Genomic DNA, 14,918 nt, shown 5'->3' with positions numbered 1-14,918 from the left:
ATCAACCTGTGAGTGGTGATAAACACGTCGCGAAGGGAATGCTGCATCCCAGGGAAAAAAAAGCACTGTGACGTAATGAATGGGTTAAAAAACGTTTCCCCTCATGTTTAACTCGACAGGACCATTGCAAAATTGAGGGGTGAGGTAAGTGGAGAAAGGAAGTGGAATTATAACGACGTTTAATGTATGCAAATGCAAGAATCGCATCTATCTATAATTCCAGGTGTGTGTGTGTGTGTGTGTGTGTGTGTGTGTGTGTGTGTGTGTGTGTGTGTGTGTGTGTGTGTGTGTGTGTGTGTGTGTGTGTGTGTGTGTGTGTGTGTGACCGCTGTTTCTCGACAACCACTGGTCCGATCTAATTGAAACTTGCCAGGTATATTGCTGGGGCCTTGACTGAGGATGTGCCTTTTCAAGGTTTGATATTAATCGCACAAGTGGTTCCCAAGTTATGGCCATTTATTTACCAAAACAATGACAAGACACGGTGCCATGACTTCACGATCGACGTCACAATTCTTCTTTTTTTTTTTGCACATACGGGAACGCGCGCGAGAGCGAAGGAATGGCCTGTGTGGTTGTTGTTTCTGGCACGCAGTTTGAAAGTTTCTTTTCTGAAAAAAATTTTTTTTTTTTTTGCACGTACGGGCCCGCACGAGTCATCATACATTTGTACAATCCCTCATGTTAATACATATATCGATATTGTTGAAGAAATCCACACCACAATTTATTGTACCATAACAAAACACCTCCTCTTTAATAAATGGACTAACCCAAGCGCAAAGCGGAACGTTGTGGATTTAAAATCAGTATCAGAGCACCTGTCCTGAGGATGAAACAAAACTATCCCAGTGGTGCTGAAAAGAGAAAAAAAACAACTCAACAAGAAGGGAAAAGGGTGAAAATTCACCCGAAATGAACTTTTTCATCACACAAGCGGAAGAACCAGAAAAAGGTTCGAGGCCGAGCACGTGTGCTGGGGTGTGTTCCTTCACCAATCAGCTTGGAGAGGCTGTTCCACACTCTCTCCTCTCACACACTCTCTCGCTTCCCACACTATCTCCTCTCACACACTCTCTCGCCTCCCACACTCTCCTCTCACACACTCTCTCCTCTTCCACACTCTCTCCTCTCACACACTCTCTCCTCTTCCACACTATCTCCTCTCACACACTATCTCCTCTTCCACACTCTCTCCTCTTCCACACTATCTCCTCTCACACACTCTCTCGCCTCCCACACTCTCCTCTCCCACACTCTCTCCTCTCACACACTCTCTCCTCTCACACACTCTCTCCTCTCACACACTCTCTCGCCTCCCACACTCTCTCCTCTCCCACACTCTCTCGCCTCCCACACTCTCTCCTCTCACACACTCTCTCGCCTCCCACACTCTCTCCTCTCACACACTCTCTCCTCTCCCACACTCTCTCCTCTCCCACACTCTCTCCTCTCCCACACTCTCTCCTCTCCCACACTCTCTCGCCTCCCACACCCTCTCCTCTCCCACACTCTCTCGCCTCCCACACTCTCTCGCCTCCCACACTCCCTCCTCTCCTACACTCTCGCCTCCCACACTCTCTCCTTTCCCACACTCTCTCGCCTCCCACACTCTCTCGCCTCCCACACTCTCTCGCCTCCCACACTCTCTCCTCTCCTACACTCTCTCCTCTCCTACACTCTCTCCTCTCCCACACTCTCTCCTCTCCCACACTCTCTCATCTCTCACACTCTCTTGCCTCCCACACTCTCTCCTCTCCCGCACCCCCCGACTCTCCCCCAATCCCCTCCTGTCCCCCAATCCTCTCCTCTCCCACACTCCCCTACTCTCCCCCAATCCCCTCCTGTCCCCCACTCCATCTTCTCCCCCAATCCCCTCCTGTCTCCCGCTCCCTCCTCTCCCCCAATCCCCTCCTCTCCCACACTCCCCTACTCTCCCCCAATCCCCTCCTGTCCCCCAATCCCCTCCTGTCCCCCGCTCCATCCTCCCCCCAATCGCCTCCTGTCCCCCAATCCCCTCCTCTCCCGCACTCCCTACTCTCCCCCAATCCCCTCCTGTCCCCCGCTCCATCTTCTCCCCCAATCCCCTCCTGTCCCCCAATCCCCTCCTATCTCCCGCTCCCTCCTCTCCCCAAATCCCCTCCTCTCCCCCAATCCCCTCCTGTCCCCTGCTCCCTCCTCTACCCCAATCCCCTCCTGTCCGCCAATCCCCTCCTGTCTCCCAATCCCCTCCTGTCCCCCAATCCCCTCCTGTCCCCCAATCTCCTCTTCCGCACTCCCCTACTCTCCCCCAATCCCCTCCTGTCCCCCAATCCCCTCCTCTCCTGCACTCCCCTACTCTCCCCCAATCTCCTCCTGTCCCCGCTCCATCTTCTCCCCCAATCCCCCACTCTCCCCCAATCCCCTCCTGTCCCCCAATCCCCTCCTGTCCGCCGCTCCTTCCTCTCCCCCAATCCCCTCCTGTCCGCCAATCCCCTCCTGTCCCCCAATCCCCTCCTCTCCCCCAATACCCTCCTGCCCCCCAATCCCCTCCTGTCCCCCAATCCCATCCTCTCCCCCAATCCCCTCCTGTCCCCCGCTCCATCCTCTCCCCCAATCGCCTCCTCTCCCCCAATCCCCTCCTGTCTCCCAATCCCCTCCTGTCCCCCTGCCACATTTCCCCAATTACCAGTGGAAGACGAATACCTCAGACTCAGCATCCCGCATGAGATAACCCTGTATCCCATTCCCACATTATTTGTAGGATCGATAACCCAGTCATCCATGGGAATAAGTCGTGTGACCCCCAATTGAATTCCCGAATCCTCCCACAACTTCCCCCCTCTGGGTGTTCCACCTCACCTTTCCATCGGGCACCTCGTTTAATATCCAAGGACAAGGAGGCGTCTTGACAGAGGAATCCTCCAAACAGTAAACTCTGCCTCTCTCTCCTCAGCGAATGTTACATGAAACGTTAAATAAAACAAGGTTCTTGGTTCTCTCACTCTCACACAACCTCATCAACGGGAGAGCCGAGGTGCGACGTTGCTATGGTGATAGCGTAGTCAGGGACGCGATCCGTTGCCATGTGACGTTTTTCTCTCACAGCTCCGTAACACGTTTGGTGGTTCCTTGTGCTCAACAAAACATCTATTTATAATTTTGTTCATCATAAATCTTGACGAGTAAATGTTAGGCGGTGTATAGGTTCATGCGATGGTGACGCTACTATATTTGATTCTATATGGAACGGATTGTTTATTATATACCATAAAGTATAAGTAAATACTCTGAGAAGTGATGGCGGGAAGGAAAAATTTTGTGGACATTGACCGAGAGGTACAGGCGAATTGTATGGCTGCTCATCATCCTCGCAAGGAGAGGGTGAGGGTTGTGGAGGTGAGGTGGTGTAAGGGCGTGGGGGTGAGGTGTGAGGGTGAGGGGTGTGGAGGTGAGGTTGTGGGGGTGAGGAGGTGTGGGGTGAGGTGGTGTGGGGTGAGGTGGTGTGGGGGTGAGGAGTGTGAGGGTAAGGAGGTGTGAGGGTGAGGGGTGTGGAGGTGAGGTGGTGTGAGGGTGTGGGGGTGAGGAGGTGTGAGGGTGAGGGTTGTGTGGAGGTGTGGGGGTGAGGTGGTGTGAGGGTGTGGGGGTGAGGAGGTGTGGGGGTGAGGGGTGTGGAGGTGAGGTGTGAGGGGTGTGGAGGTGAGGGGTGTGAGGGTGTGGCGTGAGGAGGTGTGGGGGTGAGGGGTGTGGGGGTGTGCCCCAGATCTGAAACCTCAATACCCCTCGAGCGAACGAAAATAATGTTTTTTATCTTTGATTTTCAGACAAACATACTTTCCCCCCCTCTTCTCATACATACATCACCCCTCCTCTTCTCATATATATATACATCACTCCCCCTCTTCTCATATATACATCACTCCCCATCTTCTCATATATACATCACCCCTCCTCTTCTCATATATACATCACCCCTCCTCTTCTCATATATACATCGCTCCCCCCTCTTCTCATACATACATCGCTCCCCCTCTTCTCATATATACATCACCCCTCCTCTTCTCATATATATACATCACCCCTCCTCTTCTCATATATATATATACATCACCCCTCCTCTTCTCATATATATACATCACCCCTCCTCTTCTCATATATACATCACTCCCCCTCTTCTCATATATACCTATCTCCCCCTCTTCTCATATATACATCAATCCCCCTCTTCTCATACGTACATCACTCCCCCCTCTTCTCATACATACATCACCCCTCCTCTTCTCATATATACATCACTCCCCCTCTTCTCATACATACATCACTCCCCCTCTTCTCATATATACATTACTCCCCTCTTCATATATACATTACTCCCCTCTTCATATATATATATATATATATATATATATATATATATATATATATATATATATATATATATATATATATATATATATATATATATATATCACTCCCCTCTTCTCATATATCCATCACTCCCCCTCTTCTCATATGTACATCACTCCCCTCTCTTCTCATACATACATCGCCCCCCCTCTTTTCATATATACATCACTCCCCTCTTCTCATATATACATCACTCCCCTCTTCTCATATGTACATCACTCCCCCCTCTTCTCATACATACATCGCTCCCCCTCTTCTCATATATACATCACCCCTCCTCTTCTCATATATACATCACTCCCCCTCTTCTCATATATACATCACCCCTCCTCTTCTCATATATATACATCACCCCTCCTCTTCTCATATATACATCACTCCCCCTCTTCTCATATATACATCACTCCCCCTCTTCTCATATATACATCAATCCCCCTCTTCTCATATGTACATCACTCCCCCCTCTTCTCATACATACATCACCCCTCCTCTTCTCATATATACATCACTCCCCATCTTCTCATACATACATCACTCCCCTCTCTTCTCATATATACATTACTCCCCTCTTCTCATATGTACATCACTCCCCTCTCTTCTCATACATACATCGCTCCCCCTCTTTTCATACATACATCACCCCTCCTCTTCTCATATATACATCACTCCCCCTCTCCTCATATATACATCACTCCCTGCTCTTCTCATATATATATATATATATATATATATATATATATATATATATATATATATATATATATATATATATATATACATACATCATTCACCCTCTTATCATTAATACATCACTCCCCCCCTTTTCTCATATATACATCACTCCCCCTCTTCTCATGTATACATTTCTCCCCCTCTTCTCATGTATACATCACTCCCCTCTTCTCATGTATACATCACTCCCCCTCTTCTCATGTATACATTTCTCCCTCTTCTCATGTATACATCACTCCCCCTCTTCTCATGTATACATCACTCCCCCTCTTCTCATGTATACATTACTCCCCCTCTTCTCATGTATACATTACTCCCCTCTTCTCATATATACATCACTCCCCCTCTTCTCATGTATACATCACTCCCCCTCTTCTCATATATATATACATCACTCCCCTCTTCATATATATATATATATATATATATATATATATATATATATATATATATATATATATATATATATATATATATACACATCACTCCCCCTCTTCTCATGTATACATCACTCCCCTCTTCTCATGTATACATTTCTCCCCCTCTTCTCATATATACATCACTCCCCCTCTTCTCATGTATACATTACTCCCCCTCTTCTCATGTATACATTACTCCCCCTCTTCTCATGTATACATTACTCCCCTCTTCTCATGTATACATTACTCCCCTCTTCTCATGTATACATCACTCCCCTCTTCTCATGTATACATCACTCCCCCTCTTTATATATATATATATATATATATATATATATATATATATATATATATATATATATATATATATATATATATATATATATATATATATATACACACACACACACACACACACACACACACACACACACACACACACACACACACACACATCACTCGCCCTCTTCTCATGAATACATCACTCCCCCCCCCCTATTTTCATCTATACATCACTCCCCCTCTTCTCATATATACATCACTCCCCCTCTTCTCATGTATACATCACTCCCCCTCTTCTCATGTATACATCTCTCCCCCTCTTCTCATATATACATCACTCCCCTCTTCTCATGTATACATCACTCCCCCTCTTCTCATGTATACATTACTCCCCCTCTTCTCATATATACATCACTCCCCCTCTTCTCATGTATACATCACTCCCCCTCTTCTCATGTATACATTACTCCCCCTCTTCTCATGTATACATTACTCCCCTCTTCTCATGTATACATTACTCCCCTCTTCTCATGTATACATTACTCCCCTCTTCTCATGTATACATTACTCCCCTCTTCTCATGTATACATTACTCCCCTCTTCTCATGTATACATTACTCCCCTCTTCTCATGTATACATTACTCCCCCTCTTCTCATGTATACATTACTCCCCCTCTTCTCATGTATACATTACTCCCCCTCTTCTCATGTATACATCACTCCCACTCTTCTCATGTATACATTACTCCCCTCTTCTCATGTATACATTACTCCCCCTCGTCTCATGTATACATCACTCCCATATGTATATAATATAAATATTTTTTTTTTGTGTGTGTGTGTAAAGCATTTGAAAAATATTGTTTACAATTCCATATCCCTGGGGCAGTTGCCCCAAAATTTACTGTACCATATTATTTTCATACATGGAATGTCGACATCACAAGGAAAACATTCATTGAGGCCTTGTGGCCCAACATTGCCGTGGTGCACTCCAGGGTCAATTTTTGCAATGGCTTTAAATATCAGTCTTATTGATGGTTTACTGAAGCCTAAATAACCTGATCTTGATTTGGTGACCCAACTGGTGGGTATCAATGAAGGCTGTTCTTTGCTAAACTCCAGAGCCACAACCAATAAGTACATCTGCAAGAATGTTTGCGGGTTCTTCTGAAGAGGTGAAGACAGATGTAACTCCCAATTCCTAACCCCAATAAGATCACGTGTTGGCAACATCCCCCACTCAAAGATTAACACTCAAAATACTTCATTTTCTCTTTCTTGTTCTGTGTAATGTACATAAACACCTCTCAATATTCATACATTCCCACTCTCCAGTTTCCTGTCCTCTTCTTTTAGGTGGTATCTCACACTTCATACCTTATCTGAGCCTGTCATTACTCCTGACCCACATGTATTGTCCATTCTGTGTTTTGACAAATTCCCAATGTCCAACTACTTGTCCACAAATCTTATATTTAACGTCACACAGATATTTCATGACCCTTGACCTCTCAATGAAAAGTCCAACATGAAATTGTCTTGTAAAACAAAAGACGATGATCAAAATATTTGGAAAGGCCACTGAAAGATCTTGAAGCAAAATAGAAAATATTTTAATGGATTGTGCAATAGTGATGATAAGATAAACATTAACAGGACCCTTCTGTGCTTTGAGTTGGTAACACAGGACTGCTGGTTAAGGCTACTGATTGAGGACACAAGTGTTTGGTCAGTGCATTTCTTTAAGAAAAATAAATAAATCAGCATGCACGCATGCGCGCGCACGCGCACACACACACACACACACACACACACACACACACACACACACACACACACACACACACACACACACACACACACACACACACACACACACACCAAACATGTTCTTTGTCAAGGTAAAGTTTGTAAATAGGTATATGTAAACATTGAAAAGAAACAAACAATCTCAGCAATCAATTGTTTTGTGACAAAACGTTCATGTAACTTGCTGAAAGCAATGTCGTTACACAAACCACCTGAATGCATATAATAGTGTGCAGCAATGTCAGCCCTCTTTTGTTTCATATCCTCACTGATGATCTCCCATCATGTTAGCCCACTCTTGTTTCATATCCTTACTGATGATCTCCCATGTCAGCCCTCTTTTGTTTCATATCCTTACTGATGATCTCCAATGTCAGCCCACTCTTGTTTCATATCCTTTCTGATGATCTCCCATCATGTCAGCCTACTCTTGTTTCATATCCTTACTGATGATCTCCCATGTCAGCCCACTCTTGTTTCATATCCTCACTGATGATCTCCCATGTCAGCCCACTCTTGTTTCATATCCTTACTGATGATCTCCCATGTCAGCCCTCTTTTGTTTCATATCCTTACTGATGATCTCCAATGTCAGCCCACTCTTGTTTCATATCCTTTCTGATGATCTCCCATCATGTCAGCCTACTCTTGTTTCATATCCTTTCTGATGATCTCCCATCATGTCAACCCACTCTTGTTTCATATCCTTTCTGATGATCTCCCATCATGTCAGCCTACTCTTGTTTCATATCCTTACTGATGATCTCCCATGTCAGCCTACTCTTGTTTCATATCCTCACTGATGATCTCCCATCATGTCAGCCCACTCTTGTTTCATATCCTTTCTGATGATCTCCCATCATGTCAGCCCACTCTTGTTTCATATCCTCACTGATGATCTCCCATGTCATCCCACTCTTGTTTCATATCCTCACTGGTGATTGATTCTCCAAAGTTTGCACTTTTGCTCGTGTGTTCTTTCTCAGCATTTGTTCGCATGAAGGGTGATCTCGTCGGAACAGAATTCAACTGAGAATTCGCTGCTTCCTTGTGTCTTTCTGAAAAGCAGAGAAAGAGAACAGGAAGGCATATTTTGACACTCTCTTTGTCCTGTATGATTCCAACAAGATTCCTGAAAATAATGAATTCTGAAAAGGAACCACAACAGTGACCTTTCACTTATCGATTTCTTTAAAAACTGTGCCACTGAATATGAGGAATTGATGATCTCAGTGTCCAATAAATCACTTCTTAAAAATCAAAATCTACAGCAATTTTCCACAATGTCTGGTTGGTAGTTTGACTGCATAAACATAATGTTATGTTTGTGGGGGGTAGATGGACGAACTTCAAAATAAAGGTGGGATTGAAAAGAGAAGCAGGAGACATCTCAATGTCATATAAGTAGGGAAACTGTCAGCTTAAGTTGTTCGTGTCACTGCGTGGGGGCGGTGTTTTGTTAATTAGGTAGGGTTTCAGGATAATTTCTCCCAGAGTATGTGATTGCCCTCTGTGATGTTTTCCTATGTTTTTGCGTTTACAAGACTGACAATAAAAAGCAATCATGACCTTAAAACAACACCAACCGAGCCAAACATTCCAAGCAGGCAAAAACCCTGTCTCCAGAAATGACAACGAGCAAACCACACCCCTGGGATGGATGATGGATGGGTGTGAGGTCAGAAGGTTTGGAGGAGAGGAGAATTGTATGAGGTACGTGATTGGAGGCAAAAAGGATCCAGCTTGCTGGCTTCCCCTCGACACGGTGAGGAAGGTTGCATGATTCTCGTGTTCGTGCACTGGAGCAAAATGCTAGCCATTGACTGTTCGGCTGAGTTGTGAAGCATGTACGATTCTGAGGAGGGAAGAAGAGTGTACCTCGTGGCCTTTCATGGGGCCTCATAAATCGTCTTGTCGTATGGTCAAGGAGGAAGGTGGGTGATCGTGATCGGCATATTCGTTCATGAAAAGAAGCTGCACGGAGGTTTCTGAGTCTTGGCATTGAATACCGCCTCACGAATACCTCACGTACGTTTCCCGCCCAGAGAGAGGCTTGGCGCCATTTTGTGAGCTTCCCGTGCAGGACGACGCGGTTCGATCATCAAGTTCTAAAGGATCGTCTCTGGACGAAGCTAAGTGCCAGAATAAATAGATGGATTTTTCTTTTGTTTTTACCTTTCCCCTTGTCCGTTTTTGTAACTGTGAGTAGAGGCGCCTCAACTTTAGGCTGTAAATGACCTCGCGTTTAATTACCTCGTGCTTTGATTTATTTTCATGATTACGCTTTGATTTATTCCTCGAATGAATTCTTGATTTATGTTCATTAAACCCTGATTTATGAAGATTGCTTGTATCTGTCTATTCGTTGTGGGTTCGAGTGCAAACTCTTGTTCTCCATCCTGGTGAACGCGTATGGTACATGCTTTCCCGCCCTCCATCCTGCACGCACTATAATCTCCAAGGATCACAGATTTGCCTCCAAGGTAGAACCATTCGGCTATCCGTCCAAGTGTCGGTCTTAACCAGCGTGGACATGACAATACTTTCCCAAACACGGGTCAAGCCTCAAAGGGCTTGCCATGAAAGAGATCAGTTTTGAGCACTGATTTTTTATTAATAACACTGAAAGTCATTTTCACAACGGAATAATGTTCAAAAGCATTGTTTTGAAAGCTTACACTTACATAAAAAACAAACACATAGCCTTAGTTTCAAAATGGAGGAAGGGTTTCCAAAATTTCCCAAAAACATTTTGAACGAGGCAAGGTGAGAATGATGTCAGGTAAGTAGTATGTATATCTCGAATATGGAATTCTGAAGGAGAGAGCGAGTTATCAACACTCAGAGGTGATGAATTGATCGAAAGGAACAAAGGCAATAAAGAGTGTTGATGCAGCGATGGCTTGATTAAAACTTTGCTCGACCGTATCCAGCTCAGAGCATCACATATCAGAGAGAAGCCTGACGGGTAGTATGGTTGGAAGCCAAAGCTGGAGGTTCAGAGAATGGGCAACACAAACTGTCAATACCATCACCGTATATTCTAATTTGGCTGGCAGGATTGCCTGGAGGTATGCACATTCGCCTCTAAGCCCTCTCACCTGGGTTCAAATTCACCTGACAGCTATAAACTGTCATCCTCGTGTTTCACAGGCAGGATGATTAATCAGTGTGTGTGCCATCCCTCGGATGGACGTTAAACTGGGCATTCCATCTGCCATTGGAAGTTGGTGGATGTTAAAGATCCCATCGTTAGTTGGTGGACGTTGAAGGGAAAGAGAGGAGGGAGAGGGATTAGAATAGGAATGGTGGGGTTCCCTTCAAGGGAATTAGTTATAATAGTCGTTTTGAATGTGTCTGGTCTGATGCAATGTGGGGAGGGAGGGAGAGGAGTGAGGGGAAGGAGAGGAGAGAGGGGATTAGAAGAGGAAGGGAGGGGGTGAGAAGAGGAAGGGTAGGGTTCCCTGTTCAGAAAGACTGAAGTTAGGGTTCAAACTGTAGTCTAATTATGTTTTTTCATGTTCCCGGGGTATATGTAAAGAGTTTATTTTCGACGAGTGATGACTCTTTTTCAACTATATAATTAAACAATACTGTACTTCGAAAAACTTTGTACGTAATAAATTTAATATGTGGACTAACGATGAAATCCAATATTTATTAATGATATTGATAATATCTAATATTTATAAATATATGTGTCTATGTCCATGAGTTTCTCACAGGTACCCCACCAGGCGATAAAATAAAGCAGGAATCTCTCTGTCTGTCTGTCTGTCTTTCTGTCCATCCATTCATCCCCGAACTACGAGCTCAGTTTTGGGGCTGGCCCCGCCAAAAACTTTCTGTGTTACCTTATGAGAGTCCCAGCGGGTGTCTTTAGATTTCACCACTTATGTGGAAACATTCGCGACTCGATAATCTATCCAAACAAATGTCAATGTGTGTCAGTGTGTGTGTGTGTGTGTGTGTGTGTGTGTGTCCTCCATAACTCCAAAACCATGAAACCTAGCAGCCTGAAACTATCCATGCATAAGAAGAAAACTCCAAGGAAGTGCGTGAGTTAAAATTGGGTGTTTTGGGTGAATTAAAACACCCCTTTTGAAGATAATTAATGGCATTATTTAATTATGTCCTTCATCAGGCACATCCTCAGTCACCACTCCCGATGGGGTCTGAAGGCATATCCGAAGTAAACCTCGCTGGGGTCTGAAGCCGCCATGTTTTTTGGCCTGCTCAACCATGCCTTGACTTGGAACAGGCCAGAACGATTTCTTAATGATAAAGTTTTTTTTTCTTCACTCTCCTCACTCATATCAAATGCCTGTTCATAATAGCTACAAATCGCTGTATATCTTGCTTTTGTATGTGCGATAGTTTTCAAGTTAGGAGCTTGGAGTGATTTCATGCATTATATGATACGATTTTCCACGATACACTCTCACGGACTCATTAAAGTATATCATCAAAATATTATTTTGGTTTTTCGAATCGGATATCGTCCAGACTAAATAAGTGTCGAAATCTGTCGTGAAATCTGATAATTTGAAGAAATAACGAGTTTTATAACTAAACCGATTTTCCTATTTACTTTAAACAAGCAAGTCTATGTTCCCTCCGTCCGTCTCCATAGATACACAAGAAAATGTGAAATTTCCAAAGCATTAAACGTATCTTTTTCTACTGTTTGGAGAATTATATTGAGTGAACAAAAATCTTAGGAACGTAACAAAATTAACTAGCTTCATTGAGCTGCATGATTTAATGCATTCACTGTGAGGCCTCAAGCACTGTCCCTCAGAGGGACTGCCTATCCATAGCGTCTGCCAGATCTGTGTCGATATTTTTGGAGCTTTCGTGAGGTGCTCTACAAGGAATCAAAACAAATCTGGTGAAAAACGATCGTTTTAAAATAAAGTTATGACCTCGAACCGATGTACCACGTGACATGTGCACAGACGAGCAGGCATGCACAGTGAAGATTGGCTTTAAAGTTAAAGGGATCCTATATGGTATGCAGTGACAGACTGGCCAACCGTTCTTTATCAACCATTGACTTGGAGTGCTTGCATGAGTGCTTAAGCCACTTGCCGAGTGCCCATTGTCGATCGCGGTCCTGCGCTACGTCACTCAAAGTGAATCGTTCACTCACTGCGGACGCTTTTGCCACTCCACATTATTTAGAGCGAGTAGTTTCCGTTCCGTCACCCTGATCGAGTGGTTCGTGCTCCGTTACCCTGAGCGAGTGGTTCGTGCTCAGTCACCCTGAGCGAGTGGTTCGTGCTCCGTCATCCTGAGCGATTGGTTCCTGCTCCGTCACCCTGAGCGATTGGTTCCTGCTCTGTCACCCTGATCGAGTGGTTCGTGCTCCGTCACCCTGAGCGAGTGGTTCATGCTCCATCACCCTGAGCGAGTGGTTCGTGCTCTGTCACCCTGAGCGAGTGGTTCGTGCTCCGTCACCCTGAGTGAGTGGTTCATGTTTTCCGTCACCCTGAGCGAGTGGTTCGTGCTCCGTCACCCTGAGCGAGTGGTTCGTGCTCCGTCACCCTGAGCGAGTGGTTCGTGCTCCATCACCCTGAGCGAGTGGTTCGTGCTCAGTCACCCTGAGCGAATGGTTTGTGCTCCGTCACCCTGAGCGAATGGTTTGTGCTCCGTCACCCTGAGCGAGTGGTTCGTGCTCCGTCACCCTGAGCGAGTGGCTCGTGCTCCATCACACTGAGCAAGTGGTTCGTGCTTCGTCACCATGAGCGAGTGTTTCATGCTGTCATTCTGAGCGAGTGGTTCGTGCTGTCATTCTGAGTGAGTTGTAAAATAACACCCAATTTCTGAGCCATTTTCCATATCAACATGTTTTTAAAATGACTGAGCCAAATTTTTTTCCACCCATCACACGCACCTGTTTATGAAGATTACTGTTTCTGAACATATCCCAGAAACGTCGATTTAAATTTCACGTTGTTTTTCGGTGAAAGCTACTCAAAGTTTTTCATGCGTCCGGGTGGTGTTTCTCTCCACACGCAGCTGGGAGGAGTTTGTCTCTGCACTTGTCCGGGTGGTGTTTGTCTCCGCACATGTCCGGGCGGTGTTTGTCTCCGCATGTGCCAGGCAGTGTTTATGTCCAGATAGGAGTTGGTCTCCAGACTTATCTGGACAGCAGTTTGTCTCTGGACAGCTGGGCTCCGAAAGTGTGTGGGTGGTGATTGTCTCTGAAGGGGAGTTTGTCTCCGGAAATGTCCGAGCAGTGTTTGTCTCCGGACTGTGTTTATTGTATGGTTTATTTATATTGTTTACTGGTAGAAAGTGGATTTCAGACATTATTTTGTTTCCATCTTCACTGTTATTCCATGCAGGATAATTTTGATGAGACAGAATGAATTGTAATTAACGCTCCACCGCATATCTGCCTTCCCTTCCTTTCACACTGTCTTCCCTTCCCTCCTCGATCCCCCACCCCTCCTCGCTCTCCCTCCCTCATCTCTCCTTTCCCCTCCACGTCTTCACTAAAAACTTGGCGTTGGCTTCGCGGTTAGGGTGGAAGCTTGGGATCCCAAGGTCCTGAGTTTGAGCCCCGTTTTTCTGCTGAATTAACACCAGATGGTTGACTCAGCCTGCCATCCTTCTGAGGTCGGTGAAATGAGCACCAGAGTACTGGTAATAGGGGCACTGCATCAGCGGTATAGCTGCGCCCCTAACCAATGATGCAACCAGCAGCCGAAAAGGCTGAACACGATTGGAACCTCTTAACACTCCACCCATTCTCTTTCCCCCACCCCTCTCTCCCTCTTCCCCCTCATTTTCTCCCTCCTCCATTTAGTATTCCCGTCAGTGAAGTGATGGGTGGTATTTGCTAGTTTCTCAATAAAATTGTGATTTTGAGTTTACACCCACACGATGGCGATCTTTCTCCAGGTGTAAACACATTTGCGGCTTCAGCAATCTATGCAGAAAAAAAACGAAAAGCACAGTGAGTCTGTGCATGAGTGAGGTGATGAAGTTGTGAAGCCGTCTGTGAAGCTATCAATCAGTCTGTCTGTGAAACCTATATGCCTATTAATCGCATCCAAAAGACCCTTCATGTTTGAACGTTAATTCCAAAAGACCCTTAACACCCCTAAAGACCCCAAAAAACCCCGAGGACCCACAAGACCTAGACAACCCAAAAGTCCCTGAGGACCCAAAAGACTCCAAGTCACCAAAGACCCCAAATGACCCTGAAGACCCCAAAGACCCAAAAGACCCAGAATACACAAAAGACTAAGAAGACACAAAGCCGCAGAAGACACAAA

At 45.2% G+C, this 14,918-nt stretch overlaps 2 protein-coding genes across 15 annotated transcripts in view; both read right to left on the bottom strand.

Annotated features, from left to right (window-relative positions):
* Positions 1 to 3,616, bottom strand: part of CFAP61 (cilia and flagella associated protein 61) — a 256,962-nt gene extending 253,346 nt beyond the window's left edge. For 2 of the 4 annotated variants that reach the window (XM_085887231.1, XM_085887232.1), the window contains exon 1: positions 2,842 to 3,607. In XM_085887231.1, the coding sequence (XP_085743357.1) occupies positions 2,842 to 2,849 (8 nt within the window). In that variant the 5' untranslated portion in view covers positions 2,850 to 3,607. Of the gene's footprint in view, positions 1 to 2,841 lie in introns of all 4 variants that reach the window. The other 2 variants (XM_085887234.1, XM_085887233.1) reach the window with 2 other exon arrangements.
* A 3,079-nt stretch (positions 3,617 to 6,695) lies between these two features.
* KIAA0586 (KIAA0586 ortholog) overlaps positions 6,696 to 14,918 on the bottom strand; it is a 389,421-nt gene continuing 381,198 nt past the window's right edge. For 9 of the 11 annotated variants that reach the window (XM_085887220.1, XM_085887212.1, XM_085887217.1 and 6 more), the window contains one exon: positions 8,552 to 8,690. In XM_085887220.1, coding sequence (XP_085743346.1) covers position 8,690 — 1 coding nt within the window. In that variant the 3' untranslated portion in view covers positions 8,552 to 8,689. Of the gene's footprint in view, positions 8,691 to 14,918 lie in introns of all 11 variants that reach the window. The other 2 variants (XM_085887218.1, XR_015059775.1) reach the window with 2 other exon arrangements.

The sequence above is a fragment of the Eptatretus burgeri genome, chromosome 7, assembly GCF_056783735.1.
Source record: "Eptatretus burgeri isolate ZD-2024b chromosome 7, Ebu_testis_v1, whole genome shotgun sequence".
NCBI classification, from domain to species: domain Eukaryota; kingdom Metazoa; phylum Chordata; class Myxini; order Myxiniformes; family Myxinidae; genus Eptatretus; species Eptatretus burgeri.
Note: the sequence above shows the minus strand (reverse complement) of the source record. Positions and strands in the feature narration are given on the sequence as shown.